Genomic DNA, 17,585 nt, shown 5'->3' on the forward strand with positions numbered 1-17,585 from the left:
CAGCAGCGCGTGCAATAGCCGCGCTCTTGCTGAAAGCAGTTTTAACCCTGTGGACGCCGGCGGGGGACGTGACTAATGTGAGTATGTAGTGTTTTGGGGTTTTTTTACTTTTACAATGGTAACCAGGGTAAATATCGGGTTACTAAGCGCTTAGTAACCCGATGTTTACCCTGGTTACCCGGGTGCTGCAGGGGGACTTCGGCATCGTTGAAGACAGTTTCAACGATGCCGAAGTCGTTCCCCTGATCGTTGGTCGCTGGAGAGAGCTGTCTGTGTGACAGCTCCCCAGCGACCACACAACGACTTACCAACGATCACGGCCAGGTCGTATCGCTGGCCGTGATCGTTGGTAAGTCGTTTAGTGTAACGGTACCTTTACTCTGGTGCTGTGGCAAGTAGGGTAATAGGATTGAGGTTGATGTCAGCTGTTTTATGGCTGCTGACATCAAGCTCAGGGGTTAGTAATGGAGAGGTGTCTATAAAACACCCCAATTACTAACCCCATAGTCAAAGGCAATAAAGACTATAATAAAAAAACAAGAGCAGAAAAAACGCATACAAAGCACTGATTATATAGCAAACTGACATATTTCTATCGGTCTATCATGTTCCTCATAACTATCTCTATCTTTGAACATCTTTAATACATATCACTCTTTAATTTCTGTACTGCATTTCATTCCTTACGCATGGCACGCAAACACGGGGTACGTATCTCACCAGTACTGATTTTTCCAGTACCAAAAATCACCAGGATGTGTGAAGGAGACCTTAGATTGACACCTATGAGTGTCTAAGGAGAGATCTGTCAGTTCTGGGGAGCAGAGAGAAACCCACAGGGCATCAGAGACAGACCCCAGCCAGCTTTTCAGAGTAAAATCATACATTGCTGCAATGGTAGAGCTAGTGTTTGATTCAGGCTGTCCGTGGTTCTGGCAGTATAAATCTATTGCCAGAATTAATTTCTAATGTTCTATGTAATTTAAAAAACGTCTGCCTCCTCCCAGGAGCAGCACCTCTTAACCTTACTAATTGCTGTAAACCATCTGCAGGCAGGAAGGCAGCTGATTTTACTCACCGGTTCCCTTTTATATCTTTATACAGTGTATTAAGGCCATTGGTAGTTAAGTAGCCTTCCTAACTTAACAAATACACTAGCTTGCAAAAGTATTCACCCTTTTGGCTTTTTACTCATTTTGTTACATTACAACCTGGGTTTAAATATTTTTTGTAATCCGATTTGTATGCGATACATCAGCACTAAATAATCTTAAATTGGTGAAGTGAGAAAAAGATAGGCTTAAATTTATGGGATCAAATAACTTATCAATTGGCATGTGCATTTGTATTCACCCCTTTTGCAGTAAAGCCCCTAAAATTCTGGTGCAAGGAATTACTGTCATAAGTCACATGCTTAGTGACTGGATGTCCATTTGTGTGCAATCTATCACATGGTCTGAATACTTTTGCAAACCACAGTGTGTGTGTGTATATATGTATATATATATATATATATATATATATATATATATATATATATATATATATATATATATATATATATATATATATATATATATATACATATATATATATATACACACACACAAATACTTTTCTTTATTTTATGTTTTACTTAAAATAAAAAAAAAATACATAAAAATTTGTGTCTCAAAAATCTTATCCCCGTCATTATATTTTCATTATATTCTTTCATTAGTAGAGCTGTAAAAGTGCTCAACATTTTGCTGGGCGGACTACAGCTGTTTTTTTTACCTTGCACTATTTTAGGGTACATACAACCTTTTTGATTGACTCCCCCACAACATTAAATGAAACATGAAGTGTCTGTAACTGCAGCGGTTCTTATTTTTCAGACTGCATAGCGGGAGCTGAGCCCGATCCACACCCCATCGCCCGGCGTGTGACGTCCTCTGACTTGTAACTTTGCACTCTAGTTGCAGGAGCAGATACAATAAGGCGTAGTAGGGGATTGTAAGGCGAATATTGAGCGTTGTTGGTGCAGACAGTTTTGTGGGGCAATTGTAGATTTCTGCTGACATTGTGAATGAAGATTTAGCAATGTCTTTATTGCATTAATGTGATTTATTTTTTAGCCCCCGGATTGTTCCTTAACATCTCCATCTGTAAAGGAAACGCAACCAAAGTCATGTCATCAGTACAGTAACAACACTTCTACCCTGGACGTTCATTGCCTTCCGCTGCTGCAGGACAAGTTTTCACCTCCGTCGTCTCCTCCGATTTCATTTCCACCCGCTGCTTTTGAAACTGCGAAGGTTGAGGCAAAGCCGGATGAGCTGAAAGTCACGGTGAAGTTAAAACCTCGGCCGAGAATGGTGCATTGTGGTCTGGATGATTCTCGGCCTTTCGGCAAGCGGTGGAAAGGGATGAAGTGGAAGAAATGGAATATTCAAATTGTTATTCCCAAGATGCCTTTTAAACCTCAATGCGAGGATGACATAGATGAATTTTTGAAAAGACTAGGAACCTCTCTAAAGCCAGATCCTCTGCCCAAAGATTTTAGAAAATGTTGTTTCTGCCATGAAGAAGGTGATGGAATGACGGATGGGCCTGCAAGGCTGCTCAACCTTGACCTTGACCTTTGGGTCCATCTAAACTGTGCTCTTTGGTCTACCGAAGTCTATGAGACACAGGCTGGTGCCTTAATTAATGTAGAACTTGCTTTGAGACGCGGACTGCAGATGAAGTGTATCTTTTGTCATAAAACGGGAGCCACAAGTGGCTGCCACAGGTTACGGTGCACCAATATCTATCACTTCACCTGTGCAATAAAAGCACAATGCATGTTCTTTAAAGACAAAACTATGCTTTGCCCCATGCACAAGCCAAAGGGAGCTCATGAGCAAGAACTGACTTACTTTGCAGTCTTTCGTAGAGTTTACGTTCAGCGTGATGAGGTGCGGCAGATAGCCAGCATAGTGCAGCGTGGGGAACGCGACCACACTTTCCGTGTTGGCAGCTTGATCTTCCATGCAATTGGTCAGTTGCTACCACAGCAAATGCAGGACTTTCACTCTGCGACTGCCCTTTTCCCAGTAGGCTTTGAAGCCAGCAGGTTATACTGGAGTATGCGGTACCCCAACAGGCGCTGCCGGTACCTCTGCTCCATCGAGGAGAAAGATGGGTTGCCCTTATTTGTCATCAGAGCCCATGAACAGGGACACGAAGACCTGGTCCTGACAGAAAATACGCCAAAAGGTACGACCAATAGGGAGAATTTAGCAATTTTTATGCCACTTTTTCAAAATTACTTTTCATAAATGTATTGCCTTTTTAGCCGCCTTAGTTATTTTTCTCTATTTAAGTTTTTATAATAATCTTTATATAGTGCCAACATATTCCGAAGCACTTTATAGTTTAACAGTTCATACACAAGTCATAAGTAACAACGTTTAAAATATAATAAGATGACCCTGCTCGTGAGAGCTTACAATCTGCAATGCGGTGGGGGTAGACAAAATACGGGGGGTTATTTATAATGATGGTCTGTCCATCTTGAGAAATGGGGGATAGATTAAAGATGGGGGCTAAATGAAAGCTGCATGAGGTGGTCACCAGCCAGTATTTGTGGTGCTATTGGGTGCGGTGGAGTTTGATGGAGGGTTATTCTCAGATAGTGAATGGGTCACACACATGCTCTGAACAGATGTTTTGAGGGAGCGCCTGCAACTGTGTAAGTTGTGGATAGTCCTAATTTCTTGAGGTAGAGCATTCCAGAGCGTTGGCGTAACTCGGGAGAAGTCTTGGTGCCAGGAGTGGGAGGTGCGGATTAGTGCAGAGGTTAGTGAAAAGTCGCTTGCAGAGCGTAAGGAGCGAGTATGGGCAACCAGTGCAGTGACTGGCACAGAGTGGACTCTTCCGACAACCCAGATAGACCACCCTGGCTGCTGTATTAAGGATGGACTGGAGAGGGGAAAGTCGAGTGGGGGGGAGGCCAATTAATAGATCATTACAGTAGTCCAGGTGGCAGTGAATCAGGGCAACAGTGAGGGTCTTTGTTTCCATGGTGAGAAAGGAGCAGATTCTAGAGATGTTCTTTAGGTGCAAGTAAAGGCCCCGTCTCACATAGCGAGATCGCTAGCGAGATCGCTGCTGAGTCACTAGTTTTGTGACGCAACAGCGACCTCAGTAGCGATATCGCTATGTGTGACACGTACCAGCGATCAGGCCCCTGCTGTGAGATCGCTGGTCGTGTCGGAATGGCCTGGACCTTTTTTTGGTCGTTGAGGTCCCGCTGACATCGCTGAATCGGTGTGTGTGACACCGATCCAGCGATGTCTTCACTGGTAACCAGGGTAAACATCGGGTTACTAAGCGCAGGGCCGCGCTTAGTAACCCGATGTTTACCCTGGTTACCAAAAAAAACAAACAGTACATACTCGCCTTTCGGTGTCCCTTGCCGTCTGCTTCCTGCTCTGACTGAGCCGCCGTACAGTGAGAGCAGATCACAGCAGTGACGTCACCGCTGCGCTCTCACTGTACGGCGGCTCAGTCAGAGCAGGAAGCAGACGGCAAGGGACACCGAAAGGCGAGTATGTACTGTTTGTTTTTTTTGGTAACCAGGGTAAACATCGGGTTACTAAGCGCGGCCCTGCACTTAGTAACCCGATGTTTACCCTGGTTACCCGGGTGCTGCAGGGGGACTTCAGCATCGTTGAAGACAGTTTCAACGATGCCGAAGTCGTTCCCCTGATCGTTGGTCGCTGGAGAGAGCTGTCTGTGTGACAGCTCCCCAGCGACCACACGACGACTTACCAACGATCACGGCCAGGTCGTATCGCTGGTCGTGATCGTTGGTAAATCGTTATGTGAGACGGGGCCTTAACAAGAGCGGGCAAGAGATTGTATATTTGTATATAGGAGGTGAAGGAGAGATTGGTGTCAAATATAACACCCAGACAGAGTGCCTGCTGCCTAGGTGTTATTATGGTGCCACCCACGGAGAGGGAGATGTCAGATTTAAGGAGGGATCTTATCAGGTGACCTTCTCTTTTATGTCTGTGTTTTCACAATGTAAACTGGCTCTGATCTCTGCAGTTATACTCTTGCCATGTTCTGTAGGGATTGCAATACTTAAAGGGAACCAGTCAGTGGTATCAACCCTCCTAAGTGATCTGCATGGGCATATAGGTCATAGGAAGCTGAATAAAATTATACCTTTATAAATGTGATCTGTGCTCTTACTACAGAAATATCTAATTTTTTCTCTGTTAATGAACAGTTAAAATGTATGGGCCAGACACAGATCTCCTGAGAATCTGCCTCCAGAGCTTATTTTAAATTAAAGGGGACATTACCATTTGCAATTTGTAATGACTGACAATCTGCTCTCCTGATCGACATGTCTCAAAGTGGTAATGCCACCTTTCATTTAAAATAAGCTCAGGAGACCTTCTCAGTGAGATCTATGTCAAGCACATAGATCTTAACAGCTCATTAACATACTGTGAAAAATGTGGATCTCTCAGAAATATGACATCGGATTGCTGATATCAAGGTATAATTTTATTCAGCTTTCTATGACCTACATACCCATATAGACGGCGTAAGGGTTGATCCTACTGAGAAATTCCCTTTAAGTGGTTTGATAGGGTACCCGGGAGCAGGCTACCTTAATTGTCCCCCCGTGACACAATCACTTGGTGATGAGCTGCAGAGTTGAGCAGAAGCCACGAGACCTGATTAATGGCTTGATAGCTAAAGTATTATAAAAACGCCAATGGTATTAAAGCCACTGAAAAGTGACACTGGCACCCTGGAGTGTCACTATATATAAAATGTATGGACAATGTTCAGTCCCAGGTGGAGGGTCGCCTTAATCCACTAAACTTGGGTTAAAACCTTATTTCTCCTACGCCTCATTGGGGGACACAGACCATTGTCATTTTCTTTCTTCCTTTCATTGGTGCTGAATGCGTAAAGTTGCTTAACGAGTCTCCTAAATGGAATGAGGGCATGGGGGGTTTCTTGTCTCAATTATTTTGAGGGATGTCTTTTACCTTCGCATTAATTGTTGACAACCTGGGGTTTTTTTCTTAGGTGTTTGGGACAAAATCTTGGAGCCTGTTGCAAACTGTCGGAAGGGTTCAGAAATTCTCAGGCTCTTCCCAGTGTACCTGAAGGGGGAAGATCTTTTTGGTTTAACAGTTTCAGCTGTTACAAGAATAGCAGAATCGGTAAGAGCAGAAAATACTTGGCATTATATTGCACTCATGTGGACCACACCATTTCATAGCAAAAGCTGCCAGGTGGTGCTGCTAACACTCACATACAGACACCGCCAACAGTGAATAAAACTGCAGAAAGGATTTTTGTGTTTTTTATTAAATATCTATTGTCTGCATTCACTTGATTAGTAAACATTTTTAGCATTTTTCACAATGGCATTTTAATTGTTGTATATGTTAATGTAATTATGTGGTGGGCTTATTGTTGTTTTTTCATTGCTCAGCTACCTGGAGTGGAAGCCTGTGAGAGTTACACTTTCCGTTACGGCCGAAACCCTCTGATGCAGCTCCCTCTGGCCATCAATCCCTCAGGCTGCGCCCGCTCTGAGCCCAAAATGAGCAATCATGTCAAGAGGTTTGTGTTAAGGTATTTTCCTTTCATTTCACATTGTACAGCCGAGGGTTTACAGCAACTGTGCTGCTCTGTGCTCCTGTGTGTTGCTTACAAACCCTGTTGTCTTTGGCTGTATACGTATGTACCCTTAACAACTGCTGTGTTGTCCTTGCCTGCTTGGCTTAAATTAGCCCAGGGTATCTTTGTAGAGAACTTCTTGGGTGCAAGTAATCTTCAGTTTTCTGTTCATTTTTTTTTGCTATGTGAACATGAACAGGCCTCACACGTTAAACAGCACCAGCACTTCAAAGTCCTTCCAGAGCACAGTCACTGGGGAACTGAACGCGCCCTACAGCAAGCAATTCGTCCACTCCAAATCCTCTCAGTACCGGAAGATGAAGACTGAATGGAAATCCAATGTGTACCTGGCCAGGTCTCGAATTCAGGTTGGTGTATTTCACCTTGGTGTTTGTAAGCCAAATGTGGGTCATAATACAGAAGTGCTGCTGATGTTACTGTTGTACTTTGTCTCTGATTCTTCCTCTCCTGATTGTGTCTTATAAATACTGTTGTGTGAATGTGACCTTACAAGAAGCGATCACCGATACTCCAACACCCCATAGATATACAGTTGTGTAAAAGTGTTTGCCCCCTTCCAGTCGTCTTATTCTTTTGCAGGTTTGTCACAGTTAATAAGTGTTTCAGATCACCAAACAATGTAAGTATTAGACAAATGAACTGATAAGACAAACGTTTTGGAAGGTGTATGTCCCATTACATTTGGCGTAGAAGTAACATGGCATTTCAGAAAAGGAACATCATACCAACAGTAAAATATGGTGGTGGTACTGTGATGGGTCTGGGGCTGTTTTGAGACTTGCTGTGGTAAATAGAACTATGATTTCTGCTGTGAACCAAAAATTCCTGAAGGAAAATGTCCTGCCATTTGTTCATGACCTCAAGCTGAGGTGCACTTGGGTTCTGCAGCAGGACAATGATCCAAAACACACCAGCAAGTCCAACTCTGAATCATTTAAGAAAAATAAAATTAAGACTTTGGAGTGGCCTAATCAAAGTCCTGACCTTAATCTGATTGATATGCCATGGCAAGACCTTTAAAAAGGCGGTTCTTGCTCGGAAACCCTCCATTGTGGCTCAATTATAACAATTCTGCAAAGATGAGTGAGCCAATATTTTTTCAGGGCGTTGTAAAAGACTCAATACCAGTAATTGCAAACAAATGATTGCATATGGTGCTGCTAAGGGTGGCCCAACCAGTTATTAGGTTTAGGGAGCAATCACTTTTTCACACAGGGCCCTGTAGGTTTGGATTTCTTTTTTCCTTTAATAATAAAAACCTTCATTTAAAAACTGCATTTAGTGTTTACTTGCGTTATCTTTGTCTAATATTTACATGTGTTTGTTGATCTGAAACATTTTAGTGTGACAAACATGCAAAAGAATAGGAAATCTGGAGGGGGTCAAACACTTTTTCCACACAACTGTAATCTGAGTCTGTTTCCATCTTAAAAAGCACCCATCAATTTTCTAGTATATTATGATGCATTTGTAATGGATGTACATCAATGCCATGATCTTATTCTGAGTGTTTTTCAATTTTTAGGGTCTGGGGTTATATGCTGCTAGAGACATTGAAAAGCACACTATGGTGATTGAATACATTGGAACCATAATTCGCAATGAAGTAGCCAATAGAAAAGAGAAGTCGTACGAGTCACAGGTACCATCTGCTGGATGACTTTACTATTTTCAGTTACTCATGGAAAGTAGAAGCCGTAAGATGGAAACTAACGATGCGACCTTCTCTAATACTTTCATTCCAGAATCGTGGTGTATATATGTTTCGTATTGATAATGAACATGTGATTGATGCAACTTTGACTGGAGGACCTGCAAGGTGGGTACAAAATGTGCCTTCAGTCTTCTGAGGGATTGGCATAACCAGGAGGCTTGTAAGACAACAGAGCTGTTACACAAAGATGTGTTTTAAGACCACTGACTATTCAGAAGGGATACAGAGGGGCCGCTTTATCAGCTCTGCTTAGCCATTTAACTTCTTTCAAATTTACTTAAAATAAAAAAAAACCTTTGTGGTGGTGGTAGTATTCTAGTTCAGCCTTTCCAAAGTTATCAGTTTTAGTAAAATGCGCCATTGTCTTATCTTGCTTTCTTCTTTCTGAAACACTGAACTGCAAGTGCCTAATTCATTACCGAAGTATCTGAGGATGCAGAGCAGGATTTCATGGGTACATTGTGATGATCTTTAATCAAGACATATAGACCTGGCTTAGTATAATAGTGCGGCACTTCTGATTTATTATTGGGTTGAATCCTGTAGTGTTTCTCTGCTGTCATCATCTTGACTAGGTAACCTCTATAATTATATGCCAAGCTTTTGATCGAAGGATCGCAGCCTCGATTTATGGCAGTAGCTCCATAGGGAATGGCATTCTTGGGCCACCCGAAGGCCTTTTATGAGCGGGAAGTTATTGTGTTCACTGCTTGTAGTGCAGTTGTGACTTTTTTTTCTTTTTCAGGTATATCAACCATTCATGTGCTCCTAACTGTGTGGCTGAGGTAGTGACATTTGAGAAGGGGCATAAGATAATAATCAGCTCCAACCGGAGGATACAAAAGGGTGAAGAGGTAATTTCAAGGTTCTATTCTATTTGTAATCTTTTTTTTTTTTTTCTCGTATAGAGGTATGTGTTTATATATAAGTAATATTACAGTTTAATTATGATTTTATTTCTTGTGTGAGATAATGTACAAGGAATACACATTTGTGATTATTCATAACCCAGGAAACTAAATTGTTAAACAAGTTTAAAGCAGTTGCTCCAATCACAGGATGGATAATAAATGTACGATCTGTAGGTGTCCGGCCGCTGAACCACAGACTGGATCCGGTGTCCTGTGTGCAGACGTAGTGAGATTGCATAAGCATACATTTTATGTGCAAACACACCTGTTTTTCCAATTCAAAAATACAAAATATGGGTATTTGCTATTGCCAACCCCTTAACTCATAAGCTTAACCCCTTAAGGACATGACATATCATAATCTGATCAGCTGACATGTGTCCCTAACAGCCGTTGGTGGAATCGCGATTCATACGCAGCTGTTAAAATGTTAAATGCCGCTTGTAATCTGACATTGGCATGTAACATGTTTGAGCCAGAAGCGCATCACTAACCTCGTCCATTGGCACCTGTCACATGATTGCGGGGTGCCGATGGGTTGGAATGACAACCAGGGTCTGCATCAGACCCCCATGTTTGTCATTGTCGATCTACTATGAGTGCCGTCGTGTTAAAAGGATTCATCCATTTGGTAAACGGCGTAACAAGAAAAAAATCAAAATGCAAGAATTTTATTTGGTCGATGCAACAGTGCAATAAAATTCAATACAAGTTGATCAAAATATAATTTCTACCCCAAAATAATAGTATCAATAAAAAGATTAGCAGGGGCTGCAAAAATAAGCCCTCACGGAGCCCCAGATCCCAAGAAATGGAGACGCTCCGTGTCTTGGAAAATGGAGCAATTATTTATTTATTTTTTAACGAGCATTGAGATTTTACACATGTTTGGTATCCAGTGGCGTAACTGCAAAGTTATGGGCCCCGGTGCAAACTTTAAAATTCAGTTGCATAACTATCCGGTGCCCCATCCTGGGATATATTTGTCCCCTGTACTACCATTGTTATGTAATGTATAAAAGAAAATAAACCATTATACTCATCAGGGGCTAACATAGAAGTCATGGGGATCCATATAAGAAGTATAATGCACCCCCATAGTCCTCCTTATAGTATAATACACTCCCCATAGTCCTCTTTATAGTATAACACACTCCCCATAGTCCTCCTTATAGTATAATACACTCCCCATAGTCCTCCATATAGTATAATACACTCCTCATAGTCCACCATATATTAAAACACTCCTCATAATGCTCCATATAGCATAATACACTCCTCATAGTGCTCCATATAGTATAATACACTGCTCAGTCCTCCATATAGTATAATACACTGCTCAGTCCTCCATATAGTATAATACACTCCTCAGTCCTCCATATTGTATAATACACTGCTCATAGTGCTCCATATAGTATAATGCACCCCTCATAGTCCTCCATATAGTATAATACACTCCTCAGTCCTCCATTTAGTATTATACAATCCACATAGTCCTCCATATATTAAATACACTGCTCAGTCCTCCATATAGTATAATACACTCCTCATAGTGCTCCATATAGTATAATGCACCACCATCGTCATCCATGTCGCACAATTCACTTCCCACAATATAATGCACCCCATAGTTCTTCATATAGTATAATATATTCTCCATAGTCCTCGATTCAGTATAATGGCAGCCCACATATAGTATAATGCAGCCACCCCACAGAGTATAATGCAGCCACCCCACAGAGTATAATGCAGCCACCCCACAGAGTATACTGCAGCCCTGCCATACAATTCAATGTAACCCCCATAGAATATAATGCAGCCCCCCCTCATAGTATAATGCAGCCCCTCCATACAGGGGCAGTGAGAAAGACACGAGCAAATGGTGACGAGGAGGCAGGGGAGAGGGCACAAGGGGGCTAGAGGAGACAGGCACAAGGGTAACATAGGGGGGCTATGGAGCAAGGAAGACAAGCACAAGGGGACACATGGGGGCTAGGAGGCAGGGGAGAAGGTTACAAGGGGACTAGTGGGCAAGGGAGACTGACACAAGGGGACACATAGGGACTAGTGGGCAAGGGAGACTGACACAAGGGGCACACGGGGACTAATGGGCAAGGAAGACTGACACAAGGGGCACACGGGGACTAGTGGGCAAGGAAGACTGACACAAGGGGCATACGGGGACTAGTGGACAAGGAAGACTGACACAAGGGGCACACGGGGACTAGTGGACAAGGGAGACTGGCACAAGGGGACACAGGGATTAGTGGGCAAGGGAGACTGACACAAGGGGACAAACGGGGACTAGTGGGCAAGGGAGATTGATACAAGGGGACTAGTGGGCAATGGAGACTGACAAAAGGGGACACACGGGGACAAGGGACACAAGCATAAGGGGGGACAAGGGAGACCGGCTCAAGGGGACACACAGGGACTAACACAGGGACTAGTGGGCAAGGGAGACTGACACAAGGCTACACACGGATCAAGGGACACAAGCACAAGGGGACTCATGGGGACTAGGAGGAAGGGGAGAAGGGCACAAGAGGACACAAGGGGACTCCGAGGGCAGAGTAGATAAGAATGCAAGGGGAGACAGGGCTGCAAGGGGGCGGGGGGGAGACTTGGGAGGAGGGAAGAAGGGGGCACAGGGATTACAAGGACAGGGTAGATGGGGAACACACGGTGAGAAAGGGGACAGGGGAGACTTGAGAGCAGGGCAGACGAGTCAAACGGGGACAAGGGGCAGGGAATACATGGGGGTGCAGGAGGACTCGGCATGGGAGATGGGGAGCATTGGGGGACCAGGGGAGGAGGAACAAGGCTTGTACGGGGGCCCGGAGGAACACAATGACCTGAACCTGGGGACCTACTAGGACATGGGGCACGGGAGAGCAGGGAGGAAACGGGGCTGGAGTCACAGGGGGTCGGGGACGCTGGGGGACAAGGACGGCGACACACGGGCAGCAGACACATCTCACTTCCGTCGGTCCCGTACACCTCCATGTTCATCCCTGGATCCTCCACATGGCTGAGCCACTGCGGCATTCCCCTCCTGGGCGGCTCGGTCCACGTGCCCCCCACCAGCTCCGGAGCCGCCTGTTCCCGGTCCTAGCAGCCGCCACAGGCTTTGCCAATATGGCAGCCACCATCACCTTTGCAGATGCTGCACTGCCTGGGCCCCGCACACAGTGGGTGCGCGATGAAGTGATGTCATCACGTACCCGCAGTGTCAGAGGCAGAGGGGAATGATGGGAGAGGGAGCGCTGCAACATGGTGGTGGGTGCCACTGACCTGCCGGGCCCCTAACCCGCCGGGCCCGGTCGCAGCGGCAACCTCTGCGACCGTGGTAGTTACGCCACTGTTGGTATCTTTGAACCCGTAATGACCTGGAGAAATCATAATGTCAGTTTTAGCATTTAGTGAACATGATAAAAAAAAATAAAAAAATTGTTCAGTTGCACTTTTTTTGCAATTTCACCGCACTTGGAATTTTTTTTCCAATTTTCCAGTGTTATTTGGTAAATGCAATGGTGTCATTCAAAAGTACAACTTGTCGCGCAAAAATCAAGCCCTCACATGGCCATTTTGACCCAAAATAATAAACTTGTACTCTGGGAGGAAGGGGAGCAAAAAATGACAAAAAAAATGGCCCGGGTGTTGAAGGGGGTTAACAGTAAAAAAAAAAAACAACACACGATCTCCCTCTTTCTGCAAAATGATATCAAACAAAATATCAACACTCGTCCGACAAAAAAGAAAACCCTCATACAGCTCCATTGATGGAAACAAATTTAAAAAAGTTCAGACTTAAATTGTGACACAAACAGCATTTATTGGTTTTACAAAGTTCTGAATCTAAAATCAATAGAATATTTATAAAAAAAAAATAAAGCTGCCATGTCCGCTGTACCGCACAATGAATGCCGTATGAAACAAAACATGCCCAGAATTGCTTTAATTTTTTTCACCATTTCAACCCACTTAGAATTTTATTTCTATAGCGCCAACATATTCCGCAGCACTTTATATTTTCGAGGGGACGTGTACCGACAATAAGGGTATGTTTCCACGGTCAGTAAAAGCTGCATATTACCCTATGATGAAAGGGGAAAAAAAATAGCAAAAAAGAAAATTGGCCTTCTAGGTTGCCCTCGGTATTGACTTGTACCAGAATCCTCATCGGAGGAGAAGCTAGGATTTTCTCACTTTCTTTCCGTACATTCTTGCTATTTTACTGTCCTGGAGAATGAGTGGCTCTGGTAATCTGTAACATAACAACATGTCTGTCTTTGCAGCTTTGTTATGACTATAAGTTTGATTTTGAAGACGACCAGCACAAGATCCCCTGCCACTGTGGTGCCGTAAACTGCCGGAAATGGATGAACTGAATGCATTCCTTGCTTCTCCAAGTTTGTACTTGTCCCTGAGATGTGATATTAAAATGCTGTCAAAATGACACGCTTGTCTTCAAGTGAAGAATCTACTTGGGGAGTGACATTCGTTGCTGCCGAGAGAGGAGACCACTGGCAGACTAGGCTGTCGGACCTCCACAAAGCGTGATGAAGGGGGGCAGCTGGTTGTAGAGTTCACCGCTTCTGCTTGGAGCTTGCTGAAGAAAAAAAATAAATTCACTGGGTCAAGAAGCGCGTCAGCAGGTGGGCAAACACATGAATGTAAGACTGAGATCACCAGCGAAGCAAGATGCCCAATGTGCTGGCCACAGCCTTATATGAAAAAGGGGCAGGCCCTCTAATAAAGAAAACTAAATAAAATAAACGTAGACACCACTGAACAAGGAATGTACTGAAATGACTTCCTTAGGGATAGAGCTAAGGGAAAATAACTTGCACTAAAATACATTTAAAATACTTGATTCCATGAGTCAGTTTATTGTAGTTTTTTTTTTATTTCTGTAATATAAGAGAAACATTTTGTATTTATTATTGGATAACTGAATGAAGCTATTTTTTAAAAGAAATAGAAGAAAGCCAAGCTGCTGCTGTTACCTGCAGAATTAACAAAATTATGTTACTTTGTACAGACCTGTAAATATTTTGAAGATATAATACAGTATAAAAATAGTGATTGACCAAATGCTACCAGACTCCACAGCAGTTTGGGTGCTAATTTTTCAGAATTTAAGATGGGGATGTTACAGTGTGATTTTTATTTTTTTATTTTTTTTTTTTGTAAGACAAAACGTATTTTTAGTTAATAATGAAAACTGGGTAAAGGGGATGTATTTTTGTTTAAAACAGGAAGTTACTGTGGTCTTTGTTATACATTTTCTCGGTGAGCTGGTGTGTCTCATCTCTAATATTATTAACATTACTAGTTTGTTTTTTGCCCCACATTTGAATCATATTGTAACATCCCTGTTCTTTTCTTTTGCAAGTCAGGTTTTTTGTGCTTATAATTCGTGATAACTGTGAATAACTGCTACATCTACCCAAAGGAGGGCTGTTTTTGTTTTTCCTCTTTTTACTTTTTGTATTTTACATTTTATTTTCAGCAAAAAAGAAAATATATATATATAAAAAAATATATATAAGAAGTCAGGTTTAGGTCATCAGTTAGCTTATATCATGGTATATAAAGGATCATGTTAAGCAGAAGAAGACAATTCTTTAACTATTATTTCATTTGTACTAAGGGTAAAATAATAAAAAATAGAATTTATTATTAGAGTAATTGACTTCCAGGACTTTAATGATAGGGTTTGGAAAAATTAATTTAAAAAAAAAAAATGTATGAATTGTTTTTGTTTACATTTCTTAAAAAAAAAAAAAAAAAAGATACATTTTAAGTTTGCTTGTAGAATCTTAATTTTGCAAATCAACTTTTTTTTTTTCTCCCACTTATTCTTGTACTGCAAATTTCGGTACTGACACTTCACGGGCTGAATATAAAAAAAAAGAAGAAGAAAAAAAAGCTTTTTATTTGTGTGCACAATGAAAGTGGACTGTATGCTCTTGATCTATTCAGTCACACAGTCTTGAACTTGTAATGTATATGGCATGATGTATTTTTTATCGTACAGAAGAAATCAATTGTATATATTTTTCTCTTGATAAATAGCTGTATGAAATTGTTTCTTGAATATTTTTCTTGTAATATATCCCAACATCCTACCAGTATTTGTCCTACAGTTCATTTTTTTTCCTGTCCTGTAAAATAGTATCTAATGTTGGCAAAAAATGATTTTTTTTTTTGGAGTATACAGAGTGTTATGGGTTTTGGAATTTGTGGAAACAGGTTTAGAAGATCAGCATTTACAAATAAAAAATATTTTACAACTATAAGGAGTGTGATGTTCTGCTTTCACGTAATCCAATGTTTTACTATGGAATTTTTGTTTAGAATTGACAAGTTACAAAATATAGCCTGTCACATTTCTTCACCCCCTACATCCACCTAACACCTAAACCAGTTTGACCCAATAACATTTGCATTAAAATGTAGCATGAAACTGTGTAAATCAATTACACCTGATCAGTTGCCACATTTCACAATACAAACTGCATATATTGTTAAATAGATCTTAGACCTGATGAGGTTAGTGTACCTACTCTGAAATGGCTGTGTAATCTTTTTTGAAAATTTTCTTGTCCAATATTAGTTAATTGCACAGATTGTATCTAATGAGGACACTGGGACAAAAACAAACAAAAACGATGTGGCTTCTGATGGTACCAGAAGCACCACTTACCTAAATGTGTGGGGGACAGATTTGGTCAACTCCCTGCAGAAATTGGTGGTAACATAACACTGGCGATTTTTGTCACCCTAACCGCACCAATGAGGACAGGAAACCTTCAAGATAAAAAGGTGTCCCATCTCTCCACATCAGTGGTTTCCTGTCCTTGACTGGGGAACCTTCAGTCCTGCACGGCACTCACCACCTGTATCCCGGTAGTAAAATGGGCTCAGATCCACTTGAGGTAGTTAGTGGCATATACTTGAAAGCTAACATTTCTTACAGGGTTATCTGGAAGGTACACTGCCGCTTCCTCAGGAAGTGATACTCACTCTATTGGTGGTTAAAGATAGAATCCTTCCAGGAGGGGGGTGCCTTGGGTTCCTCACATCACCAGGGTAGTCACCACAGACGCCAGTCAGGGGCTGGGGGGCTCATCTGGGTGGTCATCTAGTCCAGGGAACATAGTCATGGGTAGAAAGAGAGGGCTCCCCAAATATGTGGGAGCTTGATGCAGTAGAGAATGCACTAAACCTTCTAATACTCTTCCTATGAAACCACCATATAAAGATTCTCTCGGACTTCCAGGTCATGGTCGCATATTTAAATTGAGGGCATGCATTCCAGAACCCTAATTGGGGACCCATATTCCATCTTCAGGTGACTGGGATGCACTTAACCGCCTGGAACGTAAGAGGTCATTGCTACAGAATAAAGGGTTCTCTCCCATCCAGGTCTCTGTCTTATTGAGTAGTAGGAAGTAAATCACAAGGATTTTTGGTAGAACCTGGAAAAACTTCAAAAAGGGCATGAGCAAATTTCAGCCCTAGGTGTGTTATACAATTACAACCTCGCGGGTAACCAATGGGTAGCTAGGTTTGTTAAAGCGTGTGTTAGATCCAGACCGATCCCGGTAGGTAGAACACCTCCATGGGATTTAAATTTGGTTCTAAATACGTTAACGGAAGTGCCCTTTCAGCTTCTAAATTTAGGGTCCATAAAGTTGATCACCCTAAAGACTATACTGCTGGTAGCCCTTAACATCAGCCGTCGGGGTGAATGATATGCAGGCTTTATCTGCAGACCCTCCCTTTACCTTAGTTTTGGGTGATAGAATAATCTTTAAGACATGACCCAGCTTATTTACTTAAAGTGGTATCCAAATTCCATAGGTCACAGGAGATATCTCTACCATTCTTGTCCTATCCCCAAGAATAGTCGAGACGTTTCACACTTTAGATGTTAGGAGGTGCCTTCTTCACTATATAACAGCTACAACGTCTTGGAGGAAGGATATTGCTCTTTTCATCTTCTTTCAGCGTTCTAGGAGAGGAATGAGAGTTTCAAAAGAAACCCTATCCAGATGGATAAGAGAGGCGATGGCCTATGTGGGGGCAGGAAGAGCAGCTCCTGAAAGCCCACTCTGAGCTCTGAGAGCAATGGTAATGTCCTGGGCAGAAAGAGCAGATGTGTCTGAACAAATCTGTAAGGCAGCTATGTGGTCATCATCTTCTTTTATAGCCACTATAGACTGGATCTATCTGCCTCCTCTGATCTC

General features: G+C 42.4%; 1 protein-coding gene across 9 annotated transcripts in view; it reads left to right on the top strand.

Annotated features, from left to right (window-relative positions):
• The window catches only part of KMT2C (lysine methyltransferase 2C), a 302,911-nt gene extending 287,279 nt beyond the window's left edge, over positions 1–15,632 (top strand). For 8 of the 9 annotated variants that reach the window (XM_077268634.1, XM_077268635.1, XM_077268640.1 and 5 more), the window contains 8 exons: positions 2,118–3,240; positions 6,082–6,218; positions 6,494–6,636; positions 6,881–7,049; positions 8,228–8,344; positions 8,448–8,521; positions 9,162–9,270; positions 13,626–15,632. In XM_077268634.1, coding sequence (XP_077124749.1) covers positions 2,118–3,240; positions 6,082–6,218; positions 6,494–6,636; positions 6,881–7,049; positions 8,228–8,344; positions 8,448–8,521; positions 9,162–9,270; positions 13,626–13,718 — 1,965 coding nt within the window. In that variant the 3' untranslated portion in view covers positions 13,719–15,632. The remainder of the gene's footprint in view (positions 1–2,117; positions 3,241–6,081; positions 6,219–6,493; positions 6,637–6,880; positions 7,050–8,227; positions 8,345–8,447; positions 8,522–9,161; positions 9,271–13,625) is intronic. The other variant, XM_077268636.1, reaches the window with a different exon arrangement.
• Positions 15,633–17,585: the final 1,953 nt, after the last annotated feature.

Source organism: Ranitomeya variabilis, chromosome 6 (genome assembly GCF_051348905.1).
Source record: "Ranitomeya variabilis isolate aRanVar5 chromosome 6, aRanVar5.hap1, whole genome shotgun sequence".
NCBI lineage: Eukaryota > Metazoa > Chordata > Amphibia > Anura > Dendrobatidae > Ranitomeya > Ranitomeya variabilis.